This window comes from Heterodontus francisci, chromosome 1 (genome assembly GCF_036365525.1).
Source record: "Heterodontus francisci isolate sHetFra1 chromosome 1, sHetFra1.hap1, whole genome shotgun sequence".
Lineage (NCBI taxonomy): Eukaryota > Metazoa > Chordata > Chondrichthyes > Heterodontiformes > Heterodontidae > Heterodontus > Heterodontus francisci.
The window spans coordinates 198526000-198553514 of NC_090371.1; the positions used below are offsets into that span (position 1 = coordinate 198526000).

The 27515-nt window shown below is 43.4% G+C and overlaps 1 protein-coding gene across 2 annotated transcripts in view; it reads right to left on the minus strand.

The window, feature by feature from the left end:
* The window catches only part of tll1 (tolloid-like 1), a 412500-nt gene that overhangs the window by 178314 nt on the left and 206671 nt on the right, over nucleotides 1–27515 (minus strand). For both annotated transcript variants that reach the window (XM_068040010.1, XM_068040002.1), the window contains 3 exons: nucleotides 26251–26429; nucleotides 4040–4145; nucleotides 1980–2104 (listed from right to left, as the gene is read on the minus strand). In XM_068040010.1, the coding sequence (XP_067896111.1) occupies nucleotides 1980–2104; nucleotides 4040–4145; nucleotides 26251–26429 (410 nt within the window). The remainder of the gene's footprint in view (nucleotides 1–1979; nucleotides 2105–4039; nucleotides 4146–26250; nucleotides 26430–27515) is intronic.

Genomic DNA, 27515 nt, shown 5'->3' on the forward strand with positions numbered 1-27515 from the left:
TACTAGTTCTAACAGTCACAGCAAATTTACTCCAAAGACTGACATAATAGTTACTGAGAAAGTGTTACGGCCAGGTGAGACAGAGGTCCAGGGTTCCCTTTCAGCCTTCACCTGGTCTTACTGTAACAGGATTTAATTTTAAACACATTGTGTTTTTACCTCCCCCTTGGTGAATCCTTGTTCACCGCTTTCCAATTATAAGGCAAAGAAACCAGCACAATCAGGCTTTCTTAGGTTTAAAGAAGAAAAGTTGAAAATTTAAATTAAATTCTGTTAACACCTACGGATACACGACACATACACACTAGCAAGCATAGGTGACACAAACATGCAAATAGAGACAGAAAAGAGCAGAAGAAATAAAGTTGAAAAAGTTTGAGGCAATATCTGAAGAGTTTTTGTTACGGTTCTTCAAGCTCACTGGAGAGTCCTTGATTGTAGGTAGACCTTGCTTTTTGTTGGGTCCCAGTATTCTTCTTAAACCTTATTCACTGTAGGAGACTTTTTTCTCTTGGGGTTCATGTGTCTTCAGTGGATTCAGAAGCTTGTGAGAAAGAGATGGGAGCAGACAGGAGAGAGATTTTCTCAGTCCAGGAGCAAACAGCTTTCTTCCCAAAATTGTTTGTACAAATTCAAAAAACTCAGGTAGCCCAGCAGGTTAGTCATGTGACTAGCTGGTTTGACCATGTCCATTTGTATATTCGGCCATCTTAGCAGTCAACATGGAATGTGAGCTCCCCCACCTTCAGTGTCTGGTGATCAAAAGTCCATTGTGGGTTGAATATCAGGGAATGGCTGCTTTGTCATTCCAAACACTGTCTGTTAATATGCAAACGTCTTTTCCAGCCACGGCTGATCTGTTTAACAAGCCACGGCTGATCTTCACTCCAGTAACAGTATAAAAACCAATGCTCATGACAAAATTAGTGTGCCTCATTCTTGGCAGGTGGGGGCCTAGCATGACAGAAAGGGATTAGAATAAATGGGTTCAAAGGCAATTAGACTTAGTTTTGGAGGAAAAAAATGAATTAACGGACATGGTGAGAAATCTGGAATAAGCCGTTAATCGATGAAAAAGGAACAATCATGGCTTGGTTTAATAACTTTCTCCTGATGCTAAAAGCTCTTAGCCCTGAAATTCCTCCACACCAGTAGTGTAATTCCCAGTGTGGAAGACCTTGGAGTGCAACTCATTTGCACATGATCTCCAAATTTTTATGTTCATTGAAACCTGGTGGAAACGGGGATGGACAGTTCTGCTTCTGTCCCTGTCCATATGAATGTCACAAGAAGAGGCAGGATTATATTACCCACTTACCCACCAGAAATCCAACCAGTTCCACCTCCATTGCTAAGTATGCCTGCGTGATGTGTGCATACTAGGACCAGGCTCAGGTGGAAGCGAAGCCCACAGCTGCTTCAAATGCTGGTTTCCTGACAGCAACTTTGAATTAGTGAAATCTTTTTTACCACTTTAGTTTTCATTCAGATAGCTGACCGTTATTGTGACAGGGTTCTGTTGAGAAATTCATCATTTACAGTTGCAAAGCTAACACCAGATGAGTATGTGACTGAATCTAAACAGGTACTTGGCCTTTTAGTATAATTCTCGACAGCTGCAAATTTGTTAAAAGACTGAGATTTAAACAAAGAATCCAGAGGACAAGAGAATCCACAAGAACCAAGACTGAGCACTTTGCAAATAGACTATGACCTAATCTTTTGTTATACTGTACAACTGATGCAATTTGATGTATTTGCAATTTCCATTCCTCACAATATTTTGGTGACAGTTGGTAGTATAAACTGCATCTTTTGATATATGAGTGTTCACATTATCACTAATAATAATGATTACTACTGCTTTGTGACATTATTGCCAAAATTTTCAATTCTATTTTGTGGTTAATTATGGTAATTTTTGTCTTTATTCTATCCTAATAAATGTAGACCCAATCCCCATGTGTGCAGCATAATACCTGGACATCTATACAGCTTCCTTGCCTGTGCAATGTCTCCTTTACTTAAACGTGCACGTTGGCCAATGGCAGGTCTTATGCCATTTTCATCACGTCCAGGAAGAATAGTATCCAGAAACATTCCTCTAAGAAAAAGAAAGAACTGTCACTTAATTCGACAATATTGTCAGTCTACTTCACATATGTTTCTAAATTGAAGTGAGGGAAAGATTCCCTTCCTTTGCAATTTGTAGTGGCATTCCAAACATATGTTTAAGGAATATTTTCACTATAAAAAAAATTGTGTTGCCCAGTAAAATTATCCAAATTTAGCAGTAATAAAATTCCTAGTTCAATATTTGGTCTGTGCTGAGTTAGCTGATCTCAGCAAGACAGGAAATAGGGCTTTACATTTGTCCCTGAGCAGAGAAGGGGAATGTGCCAGGTCTCCTGCTTCAGATCACTGCTCAGCCCCCATGCTGGAAGTGCATGTGTGTAAATTTTGGATATGGAGAGAATTAAGCTTAGCTATGATGACCAATCCTGTCAAAAAGCTCACTGATCCTTAACTACTACAGCTCACACAAGAAAAATAGTCATTTTGGCAAAGCACTGGAGGGCAGTGTGTATTCCAGGGAAGAGTTAATCCTCAGCAAAGGAGTGAAGGGAAGAAATTGACAATCAAAATAACAAACAAACATCAAATTATTTATTATCACATGCCTAAGTTTTAAATCACAGTATTAAACTGTTAATTTTTAAGAAATCTGTATATAATTGCATACTTATTCAATAATAACTTACATTTCTATAAGCACTTCTCATGTTCTGAGAGACACTTCAGCAAACTCATAACAGGTTTGGAACACAGAAAGGTTGGAACGCACAGGACCAAAAAAAAAATTCCCAAAAGTCTCCACCTGGCCAGTCCTGAATTTAATAAAGCTAACATATTATCTTATTAAAACTAGAATAACACTTCAGGGAACAATAGGGGGTGTTTTTTGACAGGTGTAGTGTAAAAACTTAAATAAATGAATAGCAAATCAGTCCTACAGCAATGTTAAATGTAGATTTTATGAGTTAATGCTCATGAAGCAGAGCTTTGCATGACAGCAGTGCATATCGGGTGCAGAGGTCAATGCATCCCAAAATTTTCCAACAATTAATTTTAATAGACAGAAGAAACTCATGCGAGGTGCACTGATCTCATTCCCAAATTCCTGATCTGCATTCCTATCTTGCAAAACTCTGTACTGGGAGTGCTATTTTGTAAATTCTGCACTTTAAGCTTTGGCATATTTGAGCCCTGCTATTCCATTCCAAATGATCTTCCACTAGTAATTTTAAGTAAGCAAATACTGAAAGCACCCCTAATGATTCATTGGGGAATCATAGTGAGTGAAGTGGCCTCTTTGTATTGTGAGTTAGCTGATCTCAACTAAGAAAGCACTGGAAATTCTACAATTGGCTTTATTATTGTCAGTTAGGGAACCAAAAAGATTGTGCCCTTTCCACCAGAAATCACTGAACGACAATCAGAAATAGATTTTATCCTCCCAAGCTCAGGAGTACTGAGATTAAGTGTAGCACCCAGGTGCCACCTGCCTGAGATCAGCTAACGCAGCACGTATCAGGAACACGGACTGTTTGTAGCCAAACACTGTTTTTTCCATTCCCATTTCATCTGTTCATGACATATTTTACATAGTCCAGAATTGTTTTGACCCTGGAAGTGGTTCCATGTCGAAGTTGTCCTTCCTGACACTTGAGAACTACTCAAGTAAGTATATTTTTAGACTTTTTTTTGTTCCTTTAGTTAATTTAAACATTTTAAAAGCAATTCTTAATTGTAGTCTCCTGATCTCCTACACAATAGCCCTTAGTTTCATTTGCAACTTCAGGTTATTTCAAATAGCGATTAAAAAGGGGACAGAAAAATGAATCATTTCATTATGCTGGTGCTTAATCATATATGCAGTAGAGCCCTGAACCAGCATTAATCCAGAGATAAAGTTTTCACTGTACTCTACCAGCTGACAGAATTTAAAAGTCAAAGAGATGTAACCTTAGACTCCAACCTTGAGAAGGTGTTCCTAGCATAGTGCATAATACTATCAAAGTCATACGCTTCGCCGAGGGAGTTCACTTCACCAGGTTCCATCTTAAGGAAGTTGTATTCCTGGCCTGCATGCAGTTAGAAGAAAAGACCATGGTTAGCCATTGACACAAGGTTAGTGATTACACAAAATTCTGAGACTGCGGCTGCAAAGTTATCAAATTGCAATGTTCCCTTTACTCTGCCAAGTTACATCTGGTTTGCTGAATTTTGAACAGAATAACAAAACTTTTTCCTAAACAATTGACTTTAGAAAAAGTATTCCTAATCGAAATACTATTCTGCTTCCAGCATACAAGGATTGTGTACTATGTCATTTCTGAGCCAACCTTAATGAGCCAACCTTAATTGTATGCAATTCCGAATCCAAGTATAACACTGCAAGGAGCAATTCGTCCTGACTCTGGCTGATAATACACAAAAATTGAATAGCACTTAATAGGCACCGACACCAGGCCCTGAAAGAACCTTGTGTGGAATATATACTGGCAGTATTTTTTCTTAGCAAGTGCATTAAATTCACAATTCATAAATAATTCCAGAATACACCATTTTGAGAGATCAAAATTGGTCCTCATTCCCCCTGTTTTCTTGGCAGAAAAAGGAGCAAAAAGAACCAATTTCAGAGTGGGTGGGGAAACATTCTGTGCCTAATCTCTGCCTGCATTATGGTCATTTACATATTGGGCTGGATTTTGTTGAGCTCCCAAAGTCGGGCTCCATGACGGAGGGGGTCAGAAGATTGGAGCAGCAGTGGCCTGCCACGGAGCCCAACACCGGGAATGCCGGGCCTGATCTTCCCGGCAGTGGGAAAGCTGCATGGAGGCACCTCTGCTGTTCTGCAGTGGGACGCAGATCTCAATATACAAATCAGCTATTTAAATACAATTAAATGGAAGCCATAGCGACCTTACCGGCAGTTCCAGATCTTCCGAGCAATGTGCAGCACTCCTACGCCTTCACTTTCCCATCCAGGGAAAGCTGGCGCCACTGAGGTGGGGAATGAGGGAACTTTGCATTTGTAGTGAAGAAGGGGTGAGGAGGGGAAGGGGTCAACTCTGCACTTCGTGTAGTTGGGATGGAAAAGGAGTAATCTAGGCTTTTCTGGTGTAGGTGGGGAGGGGGGTGCGGTTCAAACGTTATTTTTTGTTTTAGTTGTTGGGGGGACGAGGTCAACTTTGATCTGTCAACACAGGCCTGGAAGCCTTTTAAAACATGATTGGAGGGGGGGCAGCCGCCTTGCATATTATAATGAACCACAAGGCTGAAGATCCCGGCAGCGTGGTGGCGCAAGGCCCGTGCGTGAGGGCTGCCATTTTTTCACCTGCTGCTGCTCCCACCGGCGCAAAAACAAAATTCAGCTCATTGTCCAAGGCAGATTTGTAGACATCCCAAGTGGCCACTTACAACAGGCATTAGGCCCCTTGCATATTTAAATAATGGGCCTAATGCCAGGTTTATGCCCTTGTGCAGAAATTAGTTTGAATTGAACAGAACAGGAGCCAGACTTGCTCCACTTGAAATGAAATGATCATGATCGCCTAACCAGCAACCACCACCAAAATGTAATTTATGAAGAAAATCATTTTTTTTAAAGATTTCTGCAGAACCAGGAGGAGCAGGAGTGTTTCCTCAACTCCACAGCAACCCAATTACCAATCTCCCCATTGTTGCTCCACCCCACATTGACTTACCTTTGGTCAGCGAAGCAAGTGGCCCAATATTCATTTTCTGCAAATGGACAAGTGCCTGTGGGGGTGCCGACTGCTTGTCTAATTAATATTAATGAGGCTCAAGGCCTAATTTCAGGCCATTCATAGGCCTCCTGGACGGCTCTGTGCACAGCACCGATTTTAGGCCTGAAAAAGGGCCTAATGGAATTTCAACCCCCATGTGTTTTCTCACTCACAAGCTTGCAGTGGCTGAAACACAATGGATCACATCTGGAACAATATACCTTTGATGTACTACATTATCGTCTCTGTCTGGTCCCTGTTCTTAAGTTGTGGAATTGCAAAGTACTGTGATCTTTGTTAAATACAGCAACAAATTAATGGCTGCCATATTAAGAGTGAGGCTGGATTTCGGTACAGTTAGGTAAAAAGCACCATCCAGTGCACTACACCACCAGAAGTCCCAGGTTCACTCCTAGATGTGCTCTGAGTTTTCTAATTTCAACAGTAACAACTGCTGGGGTGCTGGAATAGACTTCACTGCCCCGAGGTAAAGGATAGAGAAAATCAGCTAACTTTATAGTGCTTCATAGCCAGTCCTGATGGCTGTGTAGTGAGGGCAGGATCAAGCTTTGTTGCACTGCCTTAGGCAGTTCAATAGCCCAGACATATTCAATGTCTATATCTCTTTCTCTCTTTGGCCTCCTTGTCTCGAGAGACAATGGGTAAGCACCTAGAAGTGGTCAGTGGTTTGTGAAGCAGCGCCTGGAGTGGCTGTAAAGGCCAATTCTAGAGTGACAGACTCTTCCACAGGCGCTGCAGATAAAATTGGTTGTCGGGGCTGTAACACAGTTGGCTCTCCCCTTGCGCTTCTGTCTTTTTTCCTGCCAACTGCTAAGTCTCTTCGACTCGCCATTCTTTAGTCCCGCCTTTATGGCTGTCCGCCAGCTGCGGCAATCACTGGCAACTGATTCCCACGACTTGTGGTCAATGTCACAGGACTTCATGTCGTGTTTGCAGATGTCTTTAAAGCGGAGACATGGATGACCGGTGGGTCTGATACCAGTGTCGAGCTCACTGTACAATGCGTCCTTGGGGATCCTGCCATCTTCCATGCGGCTCACATGGCCAAGCCATCTCAAGCGCCGCTGGCTCAGTAGGGTGTATATGCTGGGGCTGTTGGCCGCCTCGAGGACTTCTGTGTTGGAGATACGGTCCTGCCACCTGATGCCAAGGATTCTCTGGAGGCAGCAAAGATGGAATGAGTTGAGATGTCACTCTTGGCTGTCATACGTTGTCCAGGCCTCGCTGCTATAGAGCAAGGTACTGAAGACTGTGTCCTCAGTACCTTGCTCAATGTCGATATACATTCATAAATAATAGCCACTTGTGTCAGTTATCAGAGAGTTACCAGCACATGTGAAACCATGGGTGGAATTTTCACAGCTGATTCGCCTCATACTGGGAGGCAACAGGACATAGAAGGGCTATCAGAATGGACAGAGAGGTGGAACATGGAATTTAATACTGACAAGTGTGAGGTGATGCATTTTGGCAGAAGGAATAGGGAGAGGCAATATATACTTAATGGCACATTTCTAAAGAATGTGCAGGAACAGAGGGATCTGGGGGAGCATGTGCATCAATCTTTGAAGGTGACAGGACATATTGGTTAGTAAAGCATATGGGGTCTTAGGATTCATAAATAGAGGCATTGAGTACAAAAGCAGGGAAGTTATGCTGAATCTTTATAGAGCTCTGATTAGGCCCCAACTGAAGTATTGCGTCCAGTTCTGGTCACGACACTTCAGGAAGGATGTGAGGATCCTTGAGAGGGTGCACAGGAGATTTAGCAGAATGGTTCCAGGGATGGGGGATTTTAGTTACAAGGTTGGGTTGGAAAAGCTGGGTTTGTTCTCCTTGGAAGAAAGGAGATTGAGGGGAGATTTAATAGAAGTGTACAAGATTATGACAGGCTTAGATAAGTTATACAAGGGAAAGCTGTTCCCATTAGCAAATGGTACTAGAGGACACAGAATGAAAGATTCGGGCAAAAGGTGTAGGGGGAATATGAGGCTGCACTTTTTTACGCAGCTGGTGGTAATGACCTGGAAGTCGCTGCTAACAAGGGTGCTGGTAGTGAAGATGATCAATGACTTTAACAGGAAGTTGGATGGCCACCTGAGAGAAATAGACTTGAGGGTTATGGGAATTTCGAGCCGGGGAGTAGGACTGACAGCATACCTCAGTGGGAGAGCCGGCAAGAACCCAATCGGCTGAATTGCCTCCTTCTGTGCCGTAATGACTCCATGACTGAGTATGGTGATTGTCAACATTGTTACTTTGCCATGACTGTTTATTTTCTCTTCCAGGGCCTTCACATGAGGAGCAAGACTCTGCAGACATGCAAGACAATGATTCTTCAGAGGACCTCATTCCTTCTGAGGGTGCACCATCAAAGAGTGTACAGCCATGCACCCAGTGCAAAAACTCGAACTTTGGTGGGTCCACTTAGGTAGTTGGATTTTAACTTGGTAATTCACAATTTATAAGCGAGCACTGGCAAACACTGATGGCAGAGACAGCTGTGGAGTCCGCATCGGGGGCACTATCCTCTCCAAGCTCTACTCAAATCGAACCAGATGCTGATGCCCAGGGGCTATCATTGAGAAGCAGGTGCATCAGCAACTTCACCAGGTACTGACAGGTGTCATGCGCATTCTCTGCAACAACGGAGAGGATGGAGGAGTCCAATTCAATCACTAGTGGATTGGTGTTGCAGGGAACTGTGAGAATGTCTGTCCTGAAAAGAGCAGCCATCTCCATGGAGCTTCAGGCACGGCTCTTGAATTAGTCTAATCAGACCAGGACCGCAGCCATGCAGGAGATGCCCGCTGCCTTCAATAGGATGACAGATACCGTATCCGTGACCTTAGAACATGTCACTGATCTTCACCAAGCTGCTGTGCAGTATGGTGGTAGGAGTGACGTAGTGCTGGCTCACAACATGGATGATGGTAAAAGGGGACACAGAGATGGAACTCCATTCAAAGTGCTCCCACCTCTTACCCGATTTCAACCACCCCAACCCCCACCCGACATGCTGCCTCATCTCCCGATTGCTGAGTCTTCACAGTTGGGATGGAGGGTTTCATTATTTACTCTGTGAATCACCACTAGCTGAACCTTCAAACTCTTCGGGCATCCTTGGTATCCCATGGAGCAATGTATGCAGTTGGTCTGGCAATAGGTTTCCCTATCTTCATAATGCCCATTGTCCTTGTTCTCCTCCTCCTCTTCAATGTTCTCCTCATCAGAAGATGTTTGATGAGTGCCTTGTACAGCCTCCTCCTGCAGTTCTGTCTGCTGCACAATGTGGCACAGGATGCAGCATACCCTTGCTGGCGAGTACTGAAGGGGACCACAAGTCCTATTTAGGTACCTGAAGCTCAAGTTCAACATGCCAACGGCTTGCTCAATGACACGCCTGGTTGTTGCACTCTTGCACTTCACTTGTGGGATTCCTCACAGGTATCATGCGCCAAGTTTGAAAGCAAAAATCCCTTAATTCTGCCTCCTGGTATGAAGAGGTTTGGAATGTTAGGCTGCCACTGTGTAAAAATACCATAACAACTCCCAAAGAATGCGCTGCACACCTTCAAGAACCTCTCGATTAAAATGCCTCTACTAATGATGAACCAACACCCTCGGGCAGGTTACTCGCATCCAGCCAAATGCGCCTCCATTGTACTTGGAAGTGGTGCATTGGAGGTAGGTTGCAGCCGTGTTTGAAATTTTAGGAATTATTACTTTCCACCAGACCCCAACCCACCTGGCTTTGGGGTTCAAAATTTTAACCCCCTTCCCACCCCACAAACACTGTTTATATATGGAGTTTGTAGAAATTATGGTTCAAAGCATAAAATGCTTTGGCAAACTAGCAATACATTTTTCAAATTCAAGTGTACCTATACATTATATCACACTGAAAATTTAAACCCTTTCACTTTCTGAAATTATGATCTTGAATTTTGACATGAAAATGCAAGTCTTTTCATATATATTTTTGTACCTTGATGCATCCACTGTTCTTTACTCCCCATTGTTCTATGAATCTCCATTGTAAATTTTTACAATTACAACAGAAAAATGTATTAAAAATAATTTTTTGAAAATCTCTGTACAAGACCCACATGGATTTAGAGGAGAGATTGTCCTGGTTCTGTCACTTGCCTCACTGGATTGTCTGTGCAGAATGAATATCAGGAAATCAGGCAGGTTGGAACACACAGCTTTAGAGGAACCTGTCTGATTTTTCTCCATTGACTTAAATAGAGGTAAATTAGGAAGTGGGTTTCATTTGAGGCGTGCAGTCCAATCTATCCAATTTTCCAATATTGTTATCCACAGAAAGCACATTACATAATTCATGCTCAACCAACTATCAATGAACATTTTTTTATATACCCAATTGTAGTTGTGACTAATTATTGTTCAACAAGAAATGCTGGAAATACCCAGCAGGTCTGGCAGCATCTGTGGAGAGAGAAACAGAGTTAACGTTTCAGGCCCTGAAACATTAACTCTGCTTCTCTCTCCACAGATGCTGCCAGACCTGCTGAGTATTTCCAGCATTTCTTGTTTTTATTTCAGATTTCCAGCATCCACAGTATTATGCTTTTATATTGTTCAACAACATTAGCTTGACTTAGTTGGTATCAGTCTCACATCTGAGTTAGAAAATCATGGCTTCAAGCCTCACACCAGACTTGAACACATAATCCAGACTGACACCTCAGTGCACTCATAGTAGTTTTGAGCAGCCGGAGGTGCCAGTCTTGGGATAAGATGTTAATCATGTCAGCCTGTTCTTGGAACTCAAACGGTTGTTAAAAATCCCATGGTACTTTATTGAAAGAGAAGAAATTCCTTCTAGTGTCCTCACCAATATTCATCCCTCAACTAACCCCACCAGAAGAAAAGACATATCAAGCTGTTATTCACCTGGTGCTGTTTGTGAGATATTGCTGGTGCAGGATATTTGTCTACATAACAAGCACTGCACTCCAAAAAGATACTAATTACATACAGGGCTTTGACATATTATAGTGTAATGATGTGATGCGTAAATGCAAATATACTCAGTCACTATTTTATACTCAAACCAGAGAACTAAAAAAACACAGTTAAAACTGGTTGAACATGTATTAAATATTTAGGATTCATCACTGACCTACCAATGATGTGCTAAACCATTTTTGATATTTAGGAATGAATTACTGAACTATAATTCAATTGAAAAGTTTTGATGATGTCATAAATCCTGGAAATAGCCAGGATTTAAACAGTTATAATTTATTTTAATGATACCATAAAATACAACAAGAAATCTCACTTGGATTTAAACCATCAGCAGTACACCCTCCCTCCAATTAAACTGAATTGCAAACCTGCAAATCACTTCCATGAACTTCGCATTTTATATAAAACATTTACTGTTTTATCACATCGGTGTTTCCTAACTTCTAGAATGGCAGGATAAACTTCTCCATAACAATTCCATCTACCATACCGCCATGAGACAAAATTGGCCCCTTTACTAATTCCTCCACCTAACCTAAGATAAAGAGTTTTATCACACAAGGCACTCTCTTCAGTGTCCCCAAGAACGGGAATAAGTGCACTCAAAGGACAATCAAAGTCAAATGTTACTTACGAACCTCATTTGATATCAAGTTATCTACAGGGGAGCTTAACCATTAAAGTAATTATTTATAATCTATAAAATATTTCAAAATTATTGATTCTTATTAAACAAAAATAAACATAAAGTCAATACAATGTCCTCGGCAATGGTATGCCATATAAGAACACAATCCTTTTTGCCTCTTTGACTCTTGACAGAAACCACACTCAATGGACAACTATAAATGCTATTGCAAGCGCTTTAAATGATGAACGTTTCATCCAATGTGAACAGGTTATACAACAAAAAGCAATTAATTTGATTAAGTCATGCTGAAAATGTTTTCAGTTGGCAGCCTACCAAAGTCTCAACTGTCAATAATTAATCTTTCACTGATTCACTGTTTATTTCATCTAAAGTGAAAACCACAGTAGCTGCTACATAAATTGTGGATTTTCAATATCTGTACACTGGAATTTTACCAGCCCTCTGGAGATGGGCTAGGAGGCGAGAAGACTCATAAAATGGCAGCGAAAGGCTTTGAGAGGGACGCCCGACGTCTTCCTCCCAATATGGGATATTCCCAGAAGCAGGAACAGCAGCGGTGTGGCTGCCCACCAATTGGATGGCCACTTCTCATGCCCACTGACATTTTACCGGCGTAAGGATGGGTCCCCAGCATGTGGGGAGACCACCAGGTATGTCGAGGTGGCATGCCAGCTGCTTCACGGTTGGAGTGGGGGATGGCCTTCCTTTCTACGCACTCCTTTACCTACCGAGGGCCTCCAGGCAGCAATGGCCCCTCCAGTGGCTCTGATGCCCCTGCTGGAGGGTTCACCCCTCCATTCACTGGGGACTGCCTCCCCGGCCCCGGCACATAGCAAAAAAAAGAGTTCTTATCCACCCTTCAAGGGTACCTCCATGTCATCTTCTGCCTGCAGCCTCACCAGCAGCCACCTCTATTGGTGACACTGCCAAGGCTACCAAGCTGTCGGCCCTCTGATTGGACTGGCAACTCTAAGAGGTAGGGTACGGTTCCTAATTGTATGGCAGTCCCACCATCCACCCGCACAGGCTCGGAACCCGCTTTTGGTCCTGGTGGCAGGACTTCACTCTCACTGGTAAAATCCAGCTGTGGTCTTAATAAAGAATTTCAGGAGCCTCTGGCACCCTCCCCTGGATTCTTGAATTCCCCGAGTAAATGATGAGCTTCTTTAGTTTCTTAGCTGTTCTACATGAATTTCTTAAATTTGAATCCACATCACAAGAGGAATTATTCCGGAGATCTCACTGCCCTCTCCTTGGATTGGAATTTACCCCGACGTCGGGATCCGTGGCGATGGGGGGAGTGGTGCCAGAAGATGGTTCCGGCAGAGGCCCGCCACGGAGCTCGATGCTGGGAGGGCCTGGCCCGATAGTCCTGCCGGCGGCGAGGGTCCATGGTGGACCCCCGCCACTGGGTGACGGGATCTGAATATCAATATGTAACTCAATAAAATGAATAAATTTAAATACACTCACGTCCAACTTTCCGGGCCTGCTGCAACCTTCAGTGCAGCGGCCAGCACTCCCGCGCCTTCACTTCCCCATCTGGGGAAAGCCAGCGTGACATTGGTGGGGAGGGGTAGAGATAAAATTTTTTGTGTAGGGGAGCTGGGGGGAGGAACGGGGTCAAATAAACGTAATGAGTGTAGGGGACGGTGGGAAGCGGTGAACTTTAAGTTTTGTACAGTCTGGGGGGAGGGAGGTGAAGGTCAGATTTCAAAGGTAAGTGTTTTTGGGGGAAGGGCAAATACCTAATGTAATTTTTATTGTGGGGTGGAAAGGGACATTAGGATTTTATTTGATACATTTTGGGGGGGGGGTGTATCTTTAAAAATTCCAATTGACTGGCAGGGCTGGCTGCCGTTTAATAAATTGCGCCAGCGCCTGCGCACAGGCAGCTGACGCCAGTGCCGGCATTGGCCAGTCCGCCCCCTCTGCGTGATTGGGGGGCAGGCCGCCCTGGCTATTTAAATGAGCTGCCGCATGGGAGATTGCGGCGGCTTTGCGGCGTCCTGCCCCCTGTGATTTGATAAGAAATTATCTTCCTATTGCAATCAATTAAAAATTGCTCTAAAATTGAATTATGCGTACTGTTGTTGAAAAAAGAAAGAAAATAAAGCAAACTGTAGACAAATTCTATCAATAATCCTATAAATATGAAAGTAAAATACTGCAGTTGCTGGAACTCATATAAAAACAGAAAATGTTGGAAATACTCAGTAAGTCAGACAACATCTGTGAAGAGAGGAAGAGTTAAAATTTCTGGTTGATGACCTTTCATCAGAACTGGAAAACGTTAGAGATATAACAGGTTTTATGCAAATGCAGAGGAAGGGAAAGGGGATGAGTGGGAAAGAACAAGAGAGAAGATCTGTGATAGGGTGCAAGGCAGGAGAGACTGCTGTCCAAAAAATAGGAGCAGTAGTTATTACCTGAAATTGTTGAACTCAGTGTTGAGTGCAGCAGATTGTAAAGTGCTTAATCAAAAGTTGAGGTGCTGTTCCTTGAGCTGACATTAAGCTCCATTAGAACAGAGTAGGAAGCCAAGGTCAGAGGTCAGACTGGGAGCGGTCAGGAGAATTAAAATGACAGGCGTTTGCTGACAACACAACCACTAGGTGGCGCAGTACTGGCACATGCACAAATGCAGCTTCATCAACTGAAATGTCACTGTCTACGACCTCTCAGGCAGCAGCCAGTAATAAAGATGGGGCTGCTCAATTTGAAGGCGAATTGAACCCAAACCTCCTCACCCCTCAATGGCCACGATCGCTGCCTCCACTCCCCCCCCGCCAACAATTCCCCACTCCCTCCTGTGATCCCCGCTTCTCTTCATTGCTCCCTCCCACACCCGTCCGCTTGCTCTTCCCTCCCGCCACACCTGACTGCTCAACGCTCCATTCCGCCATTCTCTCCCACAACTTTCTGAATTAGAATTAGAATTAGAACATTACAGCGCAGTACAGGCCCTTCGGCCCTCGATGTTGCGCCGACCTGTGAAACCATCTGACCTACACTATTCCATTTTCATCCATATGTCTATCCAATGACCACTTAAATGCCCTTAAAGTTGGCGAGTCTACTACTGTTGCAGGCAGGGCGTTCCACGCCCCTACTACTCTCTGAGTAAAGAAACTACCTCTCACATCTGTCCTATATCTATCACCCCTCAACTTAAAGCTATGTCCCCTCGTGTTTGCCATCACCATCACTATCCACCCTATCTAACCCTCTGATTATCTTATATGTCTCTATTAAGTCACCTCTCCTCCTCCTTCTCTCCAATGAAAACAACCTCAAGTCCCTCAGCCTTTCCTCGTAAGACCTTCCCTCCATACCAGGCAACATCCTAGTAAATCTCCTCTGCACCCATTCCATAGCTTCCACATCCTTCCTATAATGCGGTGACCAGAACTGCACGCAATACTCCAGGTGCGGTCTCACCAGAGTTTTGTACAGCTGCAGCATGACATCGTGGCTCCGAAACTCGATCCCCCTACTAATAAAAGCTAACACACCATATGCCTTCTTAACAGCCCTATTAACCTGAGTAGCAACCTTCAGGGATTTATGCACCTGGACACCAAGATCTCTCTGTTCATCTACACTACCAAGAATCTTCCCATTAGCCCAGTACTCTGCATTCCTGTTACTCCTTCCAAAGTGAATCACCTCGCACTTTTCCGCATTAAACTCCATTTGCCATCTCTCAGCCCAGCTCTGCAGCCTATCTATGTCCCTCTGTACCCTACAGCATCCTTCGGCACTATCCACAACTCCACCGACCTTAGTGTCATCCGCAAATTTACTAACCCACCCTTCTACACCCTCTTCCAGGTCATTTATAAAAATGACAAACAGCAGTGGCCCCAAAACAGATCCTTGCGGTCCACCACTAGTAACTAAACTCCAGGATGAACATTTGCCATCAACCACCACCTTTCAGCTAGCCAATTTCTGATCCAAAGCTCTAAATCACCTTCAACCCCATACTTCCGTATTTTCTGCAATAGCCTACCATGGGGAACCTTATCAAACGCCTTACTGAAATCCATATACACCACATCCACTGCTTTACCTCATCCACCTGTTTGGTCACCTTCTCGAAAAATTCAATAAGGTTTGTGAGGCACGACCTACCCGTCACAAAACCGTGCTGACTATCGCTAATGAACTTATTCTTTTCAAGATGATTATACATCCTGTCTCTTATAACCTTTTCCAACATTTTACCCACAACCGAAGTAAGGTTCACAGGTCTATAATTACCAGGGCTGCCTCTACTCCCCTTCTTGAACAAGGGGACAACATTTGCTATCCTCCAGTCTTCCGACACTATTCCTGTCGACAATGACGACATAAAGATCAAGGACAAAGGCTCTGCAATCTCCTCCCTAGCTTCCCAGAGAATCCTAGGATAAATCCCATCTGGCCCAGGGGACTTATCTATTTTCACACTTTCCAAAATTGATAACACCTCCTCCTTGTGAACCTCAATCCCATCTAGCCTAGTAGCCTGAATCTCAGTATTCTCCTCGACAACATTTTCTTTCTCTACTGTAAATACTGACGCAAAATATTCATTTAACACTTCCCCCATCTCCTCTGATTCCACACACAACTTCCCACTACTATCCTTGATTGGCCCTAATCTAACTCTAGTCATTCTTTTATTCCTGATATACCTATAGAAAGCCTTAGGGTTTACCCTGATCCTATCCGCCAATGACTTCTCGTGTCCTCTCCTTGCTCTTCTTAGCTCTCCCTTTAGATCCTTCCTGGCTAGCTTGTAACTCTCAAGCGCCCTAACTGAGCCTTCACGTCTCATCCTAACATAAGCCTTCTTCTTCCTCTTGACAAGCGCTTCAACTTCTTTAGTAAACCACGGCTCCCTCGCTCGACAACTTCCTCCCTGCCTGACAGGTACATACTTATCAAGGACACGCAGTAGCTGCTCCTTGAATAAGCTCCACATTTCGATTGTGCCCATCCCCTGCAGTTTCCTTCCCCATCCTACGCATCCTAAATCTTGCCTAATCGCATCATAATTTCCTTTCCCCCAGCTATAATTCTTGCCCTGCGGAATATACCTGTCCCTGCCCATCGCTAAGGTAAACCTAACCGAATTGTGATCACTATCACCAAAGTGCTTGCCCTTCCCTCCTGCTGCTCCTGAATGCTCGCCGCTCGCTCCCCCATCACCGCCCGGCAAGGTGGGGAGCAAGCGGATGGAGCGGTAAGTAGTTGGGAACGGCGAACAGAAGCGGCGATCATGGCAGGGAGCAGGAAACTGATTGTGGCAATTGAGGCGGTGATTGCAGAGGGGAGCAGGCTGCTGTTGGGGGAACGGAAGAGACGATCGCGGCCATTGAGGGGTGAGGCAACGCTCAGATGTCATCACATCTGACGTCACTCTGTGACAACGTCAGCGCATGCATGTACAGATTTATGCTGGCAAGCTGGCAAATGTTCAGATGCACTGATGACATTAGCGATCACTATACGCATGCTCTGCATTGTCAGGAAACAATCCGGTTCCAAAAAGCATCCCCTTTTGTTTGACTCCAGAAAGTCAAGAACTGGAGCCAATCTTTACACACTTTTAAAAGCATTTATTTACAGGGACACATATGCATTTCTTTTTGCAAAACAATCTGACAGTTGATGACTTGCATCCACCCATTTAATTTTAGAGATTAATCTCCAGCATTTGTTTCAAACCAGCAAGGTCAATACTTAATCTTTTCTCACTCACACTTTTCATAGGGTGTACTTTATACCACAATAAACGATTATCTATGGAACATTCAATGGGTATACTATTTTCAGTATGCCCATTGTACAGAATATCACTTAAAATATTTATCAGATAGAATCCAATATCCACTTCCTCCACAAGAGCCAGGGTTTCGGCAGCCAGAGTACTTTTAACACATTCTTTTCATAGCTTCGCAAGCTAAAAGACAATATTTTCCATTCTCACCCAACAGAAATATTATGAAACCAGCTACACTAGAATACCCAGCAGGACAATTAGCTAAAAATTACCAGCTTCATGTTTGTTGGGTCACCTAAGCATTGGAACCAAAGTGTATATTTATCAAGATTTAACTTTCTTAATGTTTTATTTGTCCTTAAAACTTTCTCCACTTTAGGATGTTTTGTCATATTACTTAACTCCGACACATCAAAACTAGCACCAGACCTAGAGTCATAGAGTCATAGAATTTTACAGCACAGAAACAGGCCCTTCGGCCCAACGCGTCTGCGCTGACCATCAAGTACCCGTCTAAACTAATCCCATTTCCCTGCACTTGGCCCGTAGCCTTGTATGCTATGGTGTTTCAAGTGCTCATCCAAATATTTCTCAAATGTTGTGAGTGTTCCTGCCTCTACCAACCCTTCAGGCAGTGTGTTCCAGATTCCAACCACCCTCTGGGTGAAAGTATTTTTCCTCAACTCCCCTCTAAACCTCCTGCCCATTATCTTAAATCTTTGCCCCCTAGTTATTGACCTCTCCGCTAAGGGGAAAAGTTTCTTCCTATCTATCCTGTCAATGCCCCTCATAATTTTGTATACCTCAATCAGGTCCCCCCTCAGCCTTCTCCATTCCAAGGAAAACAACCCTAGTCTATCCAGTTTCTCCTCATAACTGAAATGCTCCAGCCCAGGAACATCCTGGTGAATCTCCTCTGCGCCCTATCCTTTGCAATCACATCCTTCCTATAGTGTGGTGCCCAGAATTGTACACAGTACTCCAGCTGTGGCCTAACCAGCGTTTTATACAGCTCCATCATAATCTCCCTGCTCTTATATTCTGTGCCTTGGCTAATAAAGGCAAGTATCTTGTATGCCTTCCTAACCACCTTATCTACCTGTGCTGCTGCCTTCAGTGATCTATGGACAAACACCCCAAGGTCCTTCTGTACTCCCCAGGATCCTACCATCCATTGTATATTCCACTGCCTTGTTAGACCTCCCAAAGCGCACCACCTCACACTTCTCAGTATTAAACTCCATTTGCCACAGCTCCGCCCATCTTACCAGCCCATCTATATCGTCCTGTAATCTAAGGCTTTCCTCCTCACTATTGACGACACCACCAATTTTCACGTCGTCTGCGAACTTACTGATCATATGTCCTGTATTCACGTCTAAATCATTAATGTACACTGCAAACAGCAAGGGTCCCAGCACCGATCCCTGCGGTACATCACTGGTCACAGGCCTCCATTCGCAAAAACAACTCTCAACCATCACCCTCTGCCGCCTGCCACTAAGCAAATTTTGAATCCAATTTGCCAAATTACTCTTGATGCATGGGCTCTTACTTTCTTAATCTCCCATGCGGGACCTTATCAAAAGCCTTACTGAAGTCCATGTAGACTACATCAACTGCTTTACCCTCATCTACACTTGGAGTCACCTCCTCGAAAAATTCAATCAAATTTGTTAGACACGATCTCCCCCTGACAAAGCCATGCTGACTATCCCTGATCAATCCCTGCCTCTCCAAGTGGAGATTAATCCTGTTCCTCAGAATTTTTTCCATAATTTCCCTACCACTGATGTTAGACTCATAGGCCTATAATTACCTGGTTTATCCCTGCTACTCTTCTTGAATAATGGTACCACATTCACTGTCCTCCAGTCCTCTGTCAGAGCCCCCGCTATCTCCTCCCTTGCCTCATATAGCAGCCGGGGGTACATCTCATCTGGGCCTGGGGATTTGTCCACCTTTAAGCCCGCTAATACAGCTAATACTTCCTCCTTTTCAATGCTCATTTGTTCAATTATATCACAATCTCCCTCCCTGATCACTACACCGACATCGTCCCTCTCCATAGTGAACACAGATGAAAAGTAATCGTTCAAAACCTCACCTATGTCCTCCGGCTCCACATACAGATTGCCTCTTAGATCCCTAATGGGCCCCACTTTTTCCCTGGTTATCCTCTTGCCCCTAACATACTTATAAAACGCCTTGGGATTTTCCTTTATCTTGTCTGCCAGTGATTTATCATGCCCTCTCTTCGTTCTCCTAACTACTTTTTTAAGTACTCCCCTATACTTTCGATACTCCTCTAGGGCCTCTGCTGTTTTCAACACTCTGAATCTGCCATACATCTCCTTTCTTTTCCTAATCCAATCCTCGATATCCCTTGACATCCAGGGTTCCCTTGACCTGTTGGTCCTTCTCTTCACCTTTATGGAAACATGCTGGACCTGAACCCTCACAATTTTCATTCTAAATGACTCTCACTGGTCTGATGTAGACTTTCCTATAAGAAGCTGCTCCCAGTTCACTTTGGCCAGATCCTGTTTTATCATGTTGAAATCTGCCTTCCCCCAATTCAGTACTCTTATTTCCGGTCCCTCTATATCCTTTTCCATAACAACCTTAAATCTTACAGAGTTATGGTCACTATCCCCGAAATGCTCCCCCACTGCCACTTCTATCACTTCATTCCCTAGGATTAAGTCCAGTATTGCTTCTCCTCGTGTAGGACTCTACATGCTGGCTTTAAAAGCTCTCCTGATTGCACTTGAAGAATTCTGCCCCCTTTAAGCTTTTTGCACTAATACTATCCCCTCTAATATATGGGAAATTGAAATCCCCTACTATTATTACCCTATTATTTTTGCACCTCTCTGAGATTTGCCTACATATCTGCTCCTCTATCACTGCCTGACTGTTAGGAGGCTTGTAGTACACTTCCAGCCAAGCGATAGCACCCTTTTCGTTTTTAAGTTCTACCCATTTGGCCTCATTAGAGGAACCTTCTAAGATATCATCCCTCCTTACTGCAGTAATTGACTATTTAATCAACAGTGCAATGCCACCTCCTATTTTACCCCCTCCTCTATCACATCTGAAGACTCTATACCTGGGATATTAAGCTGCCAGTCCTGCCCTTCCCTCAACTATGTCTCAGTGATAGCAATAATATCATATTCCCATGTGTTAATCAATACCCTCAATTCATCAGCCTTACCAGTGAGACTCCTTGCATTAAAATAGATACAATCCAGCCTTGCATTATTTGCTTGAGCCTTAACAGGTATACATTTACTCTGCCCTCCAGACTGACTTAGTTTCTCATTTACATGTGATTGTACAACACCCCCTACTGTGCTTCCACTCTGTATCCCATCCCCTTGCCAAATTAGTTTAAACCCCACCCCCCCCCAACAGCACTCGCAAACCTCCCAGCAAGGATGCTGGTCCCATTCTGGTTCAGTTGCAACCCGTCCATCTTATACAGATCCCACCTTCGCAAGAAACAGGCCCAGTGATCCGGGAAACTAAAGCTCTCCCTCCTGCACTATCTCCTCAACCATGCATTCATCTGCTCTAACCTTCTATTAATATACTCACTAGCCCGTGGCACTGGAAGAAACCCAGAGATTACAATCCTTGAGGTCCTACTTTTTAATCTGCTACCTAGCTCCCTAAATTCTTTTTGCAGGACCTCATCTCCCTTTCTACCTATGTCATTGGTACCAACATGGACCACGACCTCCGGCTGTGCACCCTCACCCTCCAGAATACTTTGTAGCCGCTCGGTGATATCCAAGACCTTTGCACCAGGGAGGCAACATATCATCCTGGAATCACGTCTGCGACCACAGAAACGCCTATCTGTTCCTCTAACCATAGAATCCCCTACCTCTACTGCCCTATTGTACCTTTTTCTCCATCCCAGCACAGCTGAGTCACCATGATATTCCGGTTATGACTCTCGGTGGACTCTCCAGAGGAACCCTCTTTCTCATCGGTACTCAGAACTGAAAACCGGTTCGAAAGTGGGATGTCCTCTGGGGACTCCTGCGCTACCTGTCCTGACTTCTTTGTCCGTCCGGCAGCCACCCAGTCACCCCCCGACTGTGCTCTCCTAGGCACCGGCTTGACTACCTCCTGAAACGAACCATCCATGTAGTCCTCCACCTCGCGGATGTGCCACAGTGACTCCAGCCACCACTCGAGCTCCGAAACCCGAAGCTCAAGCTTCTGTAACCAGAGACACTTTCTACAGACATGTTCGCCAAGGTCACATGGCACGTCCAAGACTTCCCACATTGCACAGGAGGTACATTCCGCTGGGCCAAGCTGCCCTGCCATTACTTACTTTTACAATGAAAAAAAAACTTGCTAGTGTAATAACTTAGCAGCTATTTACAATCAGCTTTTATCCCCTGTACCTCAGAGGCTGAGAAAGAAAAAGACCAAAGAGCACCTTCCACCGCCCCCAGCCAATGAAAATACCCACACTTATCTTACAGCCTCACTCCATGCAAACAGCACTAGTATAGACAGTAAATACTAAAAATTTACAGGTAGCTATCCTTGGGCTTTAATTTAAAAGGAACTTTTTTTTTTAACTCCTATAATCTCAGTTATCCCCAAGCAATAACAGCTGCCGCCCATCGACCAATCAGCGCACAGAATTTCAGTGATATCACTATTCTTTTTTTACACTAAATCCAAACAGAGCGCGTGCAGAAACAGCCAGAGAGCCTGCTGCTGCCCCGGACGTCAGGTAGGTGAAGGGCCTCGAGCCCCGCTCTTTATTTATAGGTTTTCAACCCTGTTCCTTTCAGATCCACCGCTGCCCCGGACGTCAGGAAGACCTACTTTGCTTAGTATCTAAACCAATACATTTAAAAGCCCCACAAGCCCGAGTCCCAAATTTAATTTTATTCCAATCTTATTAATAACACATTTCTCAAATTCCACAGTACCACCCCATAAGAAATCACCAATATGCATCATGAGAATGTCTGAAAGATTTCCTTTATGATACCAATAAAACATTATGGCATCTGCTTTTCGTTGATCACAATTTTTAGCAAAACAGTTCTCAGCGAAAAATACCACACCCTGGAGGCATCAGTCAGGCCATAGACACATTTGTTTAGTTTCCATAATTTTGCTTCTGCTGCCTCTTTGGCCAGTTTCAGAAACACTTCTCTCTGAAATGTATCGCCCGGCAGAAATGTGGCTTTTATGTCGATTGATCTACACTCCCATAATTATGTGGCCAAACGAACTAAACGATTCTTTAAGATTACTTTTCCAGTTGTGGAAAAATCCATGTTAACATCTGTATTACCCAGTCACTCTTCAAAACTCCTAGCAACTCGCCTTACAACAACTTTTTCAGTACAAATCCACTTATTTGACAAAGCTGTTTGACCCTTATCTGGTACCTCAGAATAAACTCCAAACTTTCTCCAATAAATTAATTCCCTTTGTTTGCCTCTTTTATTAGTAAATCCTCAAGTTTATTTACAGCCACTTCATGGTCATGAGGACTTCTGCTTCTAGTTCTGTTGCAATACTATTGTGGCCTTTGTCTCATTGTCTAATATATTCAAGCTGCAGCCTCTGCTTCCACTTATATGTCTGTTGAGACAAGTACTACGAGATCTCCCTCTTGCACTATCAAAGGTTCTTTCTCCTGTTCATGATCATTTTCTGATGCATGAGTCACTTCTGGACTTACTATCACTGCTTGCACTGCACTTTCTTACTTTCTACTCTTACAGTCATTTTGTCAGTCCATGGACCTCGCTTCTTGGCCATCATCCTGAACATTCAGCCAACATTTAAACTTGCCAGTAGCTTTTCCAACAGGTATCACAATTATTGCATCCCTCCATTCATTAGACCCCTGTGGAATATATGTCACCCGAGTAGCAAGCAATTAGGAAGGCAAATGGCACATTGGCCTGTATTGCAAGGGGATTGGAGTACAGGAATAAAGAAGTCTTGCTATAATTGTAAAGGGTTTTGGTGAGACTGCATCTGGAGTACTGAGTGCAGTTTTGGTCTCCACATTTAAGAAAAGATATGCTTGCATTGGAGGCGTTATAGCGAAGGTTCACTTAATTGGTCCCTGGGGTGATGGTGTTGTCCTATGATGAGAGGATGAGTAAATTGGGCCTATACTCTCTGGAGGTTAGAAGAATGAGATGCAACCTCATTGAAACATACAATATTCTGAAGGGGCTGGATCAGGTAGACACTGAGCAATTGTTTCTGCTGGTTGGGGAATCTAAAACACAGGGGCACAGTCTCAGGATAATGGGCTGATCAGTCAGGACTGAGATGAGGAAAAATTACTTCACTCAAAGGGTTGTGAATCTTTGGAATTCTCTACCTCAGAGGATTGTGGATGCTCCATCGTTAAATACTTTTAAGGCTGGGATAGACAGACTTTTGGTCTCTCCGAGAATCAAGGGATATTGTGAGCAGGGGGGAAGTGCAGTTGAAGCCTAAGATCAACCATGATCGTATTGATTGGTAGAGCAGGCTCAGTGGGCCATACTGTAGTCTCCTGCTGCTATTTCTTGTGTTCTTGTATCAGCAACTCTGGGCAATTGTGGATGTGATAGCCCTGTCATGTGTGTCATGATCAGTCATATTCACACTATCCAGCCTTTGATTTACTGCATTCTGTTCCTCAGAATCTTCATCACAATCCAACTGACAGGCATCTATCTCACAAAGTACTGCTGATTTTACTTCTTGTAGGAAGCAACAATGCCAAAGCCATACCTTGTTTTCCCTTTGGTAGGGAAGGAACCCATGTTCACATATCCACTTAATTCTTCCACTCGTCATATGGTTCAGACTCCAAGAACATGGAAGGTAATCATACCCTAACAATTTTCACCTGTTTCCAGCAATTTTCCACAATGGCCACTAGGATTTTTAATTTTCTGTCTGAAGTTTCCAACCCTCACCTTTAGGCAACCATCCTCTGCTAACATGTTTCAATCCAGAAAGCCATGTGGTGAAGGATAGAACTGGAGCCAATCGTTGCACACTTTTATAAGCATTTATTTACAAAGATACACATTACAAACATGCACCTCCTAATCTAACAGCCATAATTTCAGTCTGGTCCCATTTATAAGTGAATCCCCTGTTAATGCCCACCACCTGCATACTATTGAATGCACTTAATAAGCAATTTACACTTTTTGCCTGACGCAACCTTCCCTTTAGTCATTTAACTTCTCCCACTTTCCACCCTATCACAGGTCTCCCCTTTTGTTCTTTTCTCCCCCTCTCCCTGCCTCTGTACTTACTTAAAATCTGTTTCATCTCTAACTTCTTCCAGTTCTGATGAAACATCATTGATCTGAAACGTTAACTCTTTCTCTCCCCACAGATGCTCCCTGTCCTGCTGAGTATTTCTAGCAGATTTTGTTTTTATCTCTATGTAATAATATGATTCTCTGCTGTGAAAAGTAATTATTTAGCTCCCCCAGTTGACCTGATTAGAAAGACAATTGTGTGGTAAAAAAATTATGGTTAACCTCAACATGTTAGGTTTGAGGCACCATATTTATAGGGAATCAAATATACAAGAGGTCCCTAATGTTTGATTAATATGTCCCATACCTTAAAAAAGCTTGTAGCATCTTGGGGAAGAGATTTTCTTCCGGATGCAGGCAAGCAAACAATTTTCCATGAAGCAAGTCCATAAAAATCTTGTTTTGCCATCTGCATTTTAAACAAAGGGTAAAAATGTGTCCTGCGACAGGGAGGTGATCACCTGAAATGACTCTGCCAGGTAATCCTCAGCATCATTTTGGAAGTGATGAAATTTGAAGTTGAGAAAGAAAAATCATGAGATTGGGCTTCTGTCCTCATTGAGAAATAAGTTCTCCAGACATCGTTATCCAGACATTTTTGTGCAATATTTTAAATGTAACTTTTAAGTTCTGAATTTCATGCGTGGGGGCATAGACTTTCTCTACCCTAGCTTCCCACATATAATACAGAAAAGGCTAAGGTACAAGGAATAAACATTGAATAGTTATTACACTGTGCTGAACAGAAAACAGACTTTTCACAACAGTACAAGACAGGTGCAATTATATTTGACTTCTGGGGGGCAATTTTCAACTGCTGACCACCATTTCTCACCCTAAGAAGGTGGAGGGGGGCACCTTGACCGCCCCTATGACAATCAAGGCCTGATCGCAATTCGCAAGTACAAATAGGCAGACCCTACCCTGCACAAGCTCCTCTCATTTCTTCCAAGCATTGTGCGGCCTAACCAATGTCCTTGTAGGAATCACTGTTGACAGCTCAGGAAAGGCTCTAAAATTCTTTTGTGAGAATTTTTCCTCCTGGTTCCACAAAAATACTGTAGACTGTTGCCAGTTGGTGCTATTCCCCCCAGACCTTGCAACGCCAACTTTGAGCAGAACAGCAACTGAACCTGAGATATTCCTGTCATATTCTTAGTTACTGAACACCTGATGTAGCTGATGAATTAAAGGGAGCAAAGGACAGATTACATCAATTTTGAATATTTGCATATACTTTTATTTTAAAGTTTCCAATTTATCCCCTGAACCTTTTTACCTGAAATTTCCTGGACTCCCATCTCTTCTGTCAAAAGGATGGGCAGGCAACCTGCTCCAAGACCACTGCCAAAATCCCCTTTGCCCAACCACAGGGCACCACCCAGATAGGATACACACACAATTTTTCTCTCCCTTCTATTCAACCTCTCTATGCCAGCGATTCTCAAATTCTGAACTGAACTAAATGGAAGATCAAATCTGTGTCCTTCTCACTCTGTGCACAGGGTCACTATTCTTTTTATATATCTACTTAATAATACATTCATGTGACAAATGGCATTTTTATCTGCCAATGGGAAACAAATACAGCTGATTACTGGTGAATTACAATAATATGAACAAGGACTAAACACAAAATTTCTTTGTCTTGTGGAATCTTACCAGGCTGGATGTTTTCTCTAATGATGGTCACGTGATCGTCTCGGTCTGGTCTTGTGTGTTCATGCCAAAACCCAATCACATGGCCCAGTTCATGAACTACGATCCCAAACTTATCACAGTTTTTGCCTATGGATATAGCCTGAGGACCGTTACCACGTCTACCCACATAAGAGCAACACCTGCCAAACATAAACACCATTAGTTTTTATCTGCAGAACATGCACCAGTTCAAAATGCAGTCATCAACAGGTTTGTTTATCTTTGCGAATTAAACTTTGACACTATCTTTTGAGCATTAAACTTTGTAGCTTTAGAGTCATATGTATTGGAAGGAGAATAGAGCCAATGCACATCACAAAGTAGCAGATGTAGTTCACAATCCTCCACAATGATTAAAATGCTAATAATCAGTGGATAAACTTGCACTGATTAAGTCGCAATCATAAGTCCTTCAGTATGAATGGCATCTTCAAGAATGTTTGCATCCGATTATAGGCAGCCATCACACAGCTGCTGTCAAAAAAGTGCTGAACTCAACTGCATAAACGCCATCCTGCAATGGAGCATTAATGCCCAGCATCACACAGTGATTGGATGCAAATTTGATTCTCCAGTCCATTGGGGTCCCACTCTTGGCTGTATTGCTACCAAGTGGAGACTACACACTGACTGGGAGGAAAACAAAAATAAAGAAAATGTGGATTCAAATTCTACTCCAGAGACTTGAGTGTATAATTGAGGCTGACACTTCAGTGGAGTACTGAGAAAGTGCTGCACTGCCAGAGGTGCCATCTTTCTGATGAGATGTAAAACTTGGGCCCTCTCAGGTGGATGTAAAAGATACATAAAAACATATGAATTAGGAGCAGGAGTAGGCCATTCAGCCCCTCGAGCTTGCTCCACCATTTGAGAAGACAGCTGACCTGATTGCGGCCTCAACGCTACTTTCCTGTCTACCTGCTACAACCTTTGACTGCCTTGTCAATCAAGAATCTATCTAACTCAGCTTTAAAATATTCAACGACCCTGCCTCTACTGCTCTCTGGGGAAGCGAATTACACAGACTAATGACCCTCTGAGAGAAAAAGATTTCTCCTCATCTCTGCCTTAAATGGGAGACCCCTAAGTTTTAAACTGTGTCCCCTAGTTCTAGTCTCTCTCATAAGGGGAAACATCCTGTCAGCATCCACCCTGTCAAGTCCCCTCAGGATCTCAATAAAAGCAAAATACTGCGGATGCTGAATCCTGGAAATACTGGGCAGGTC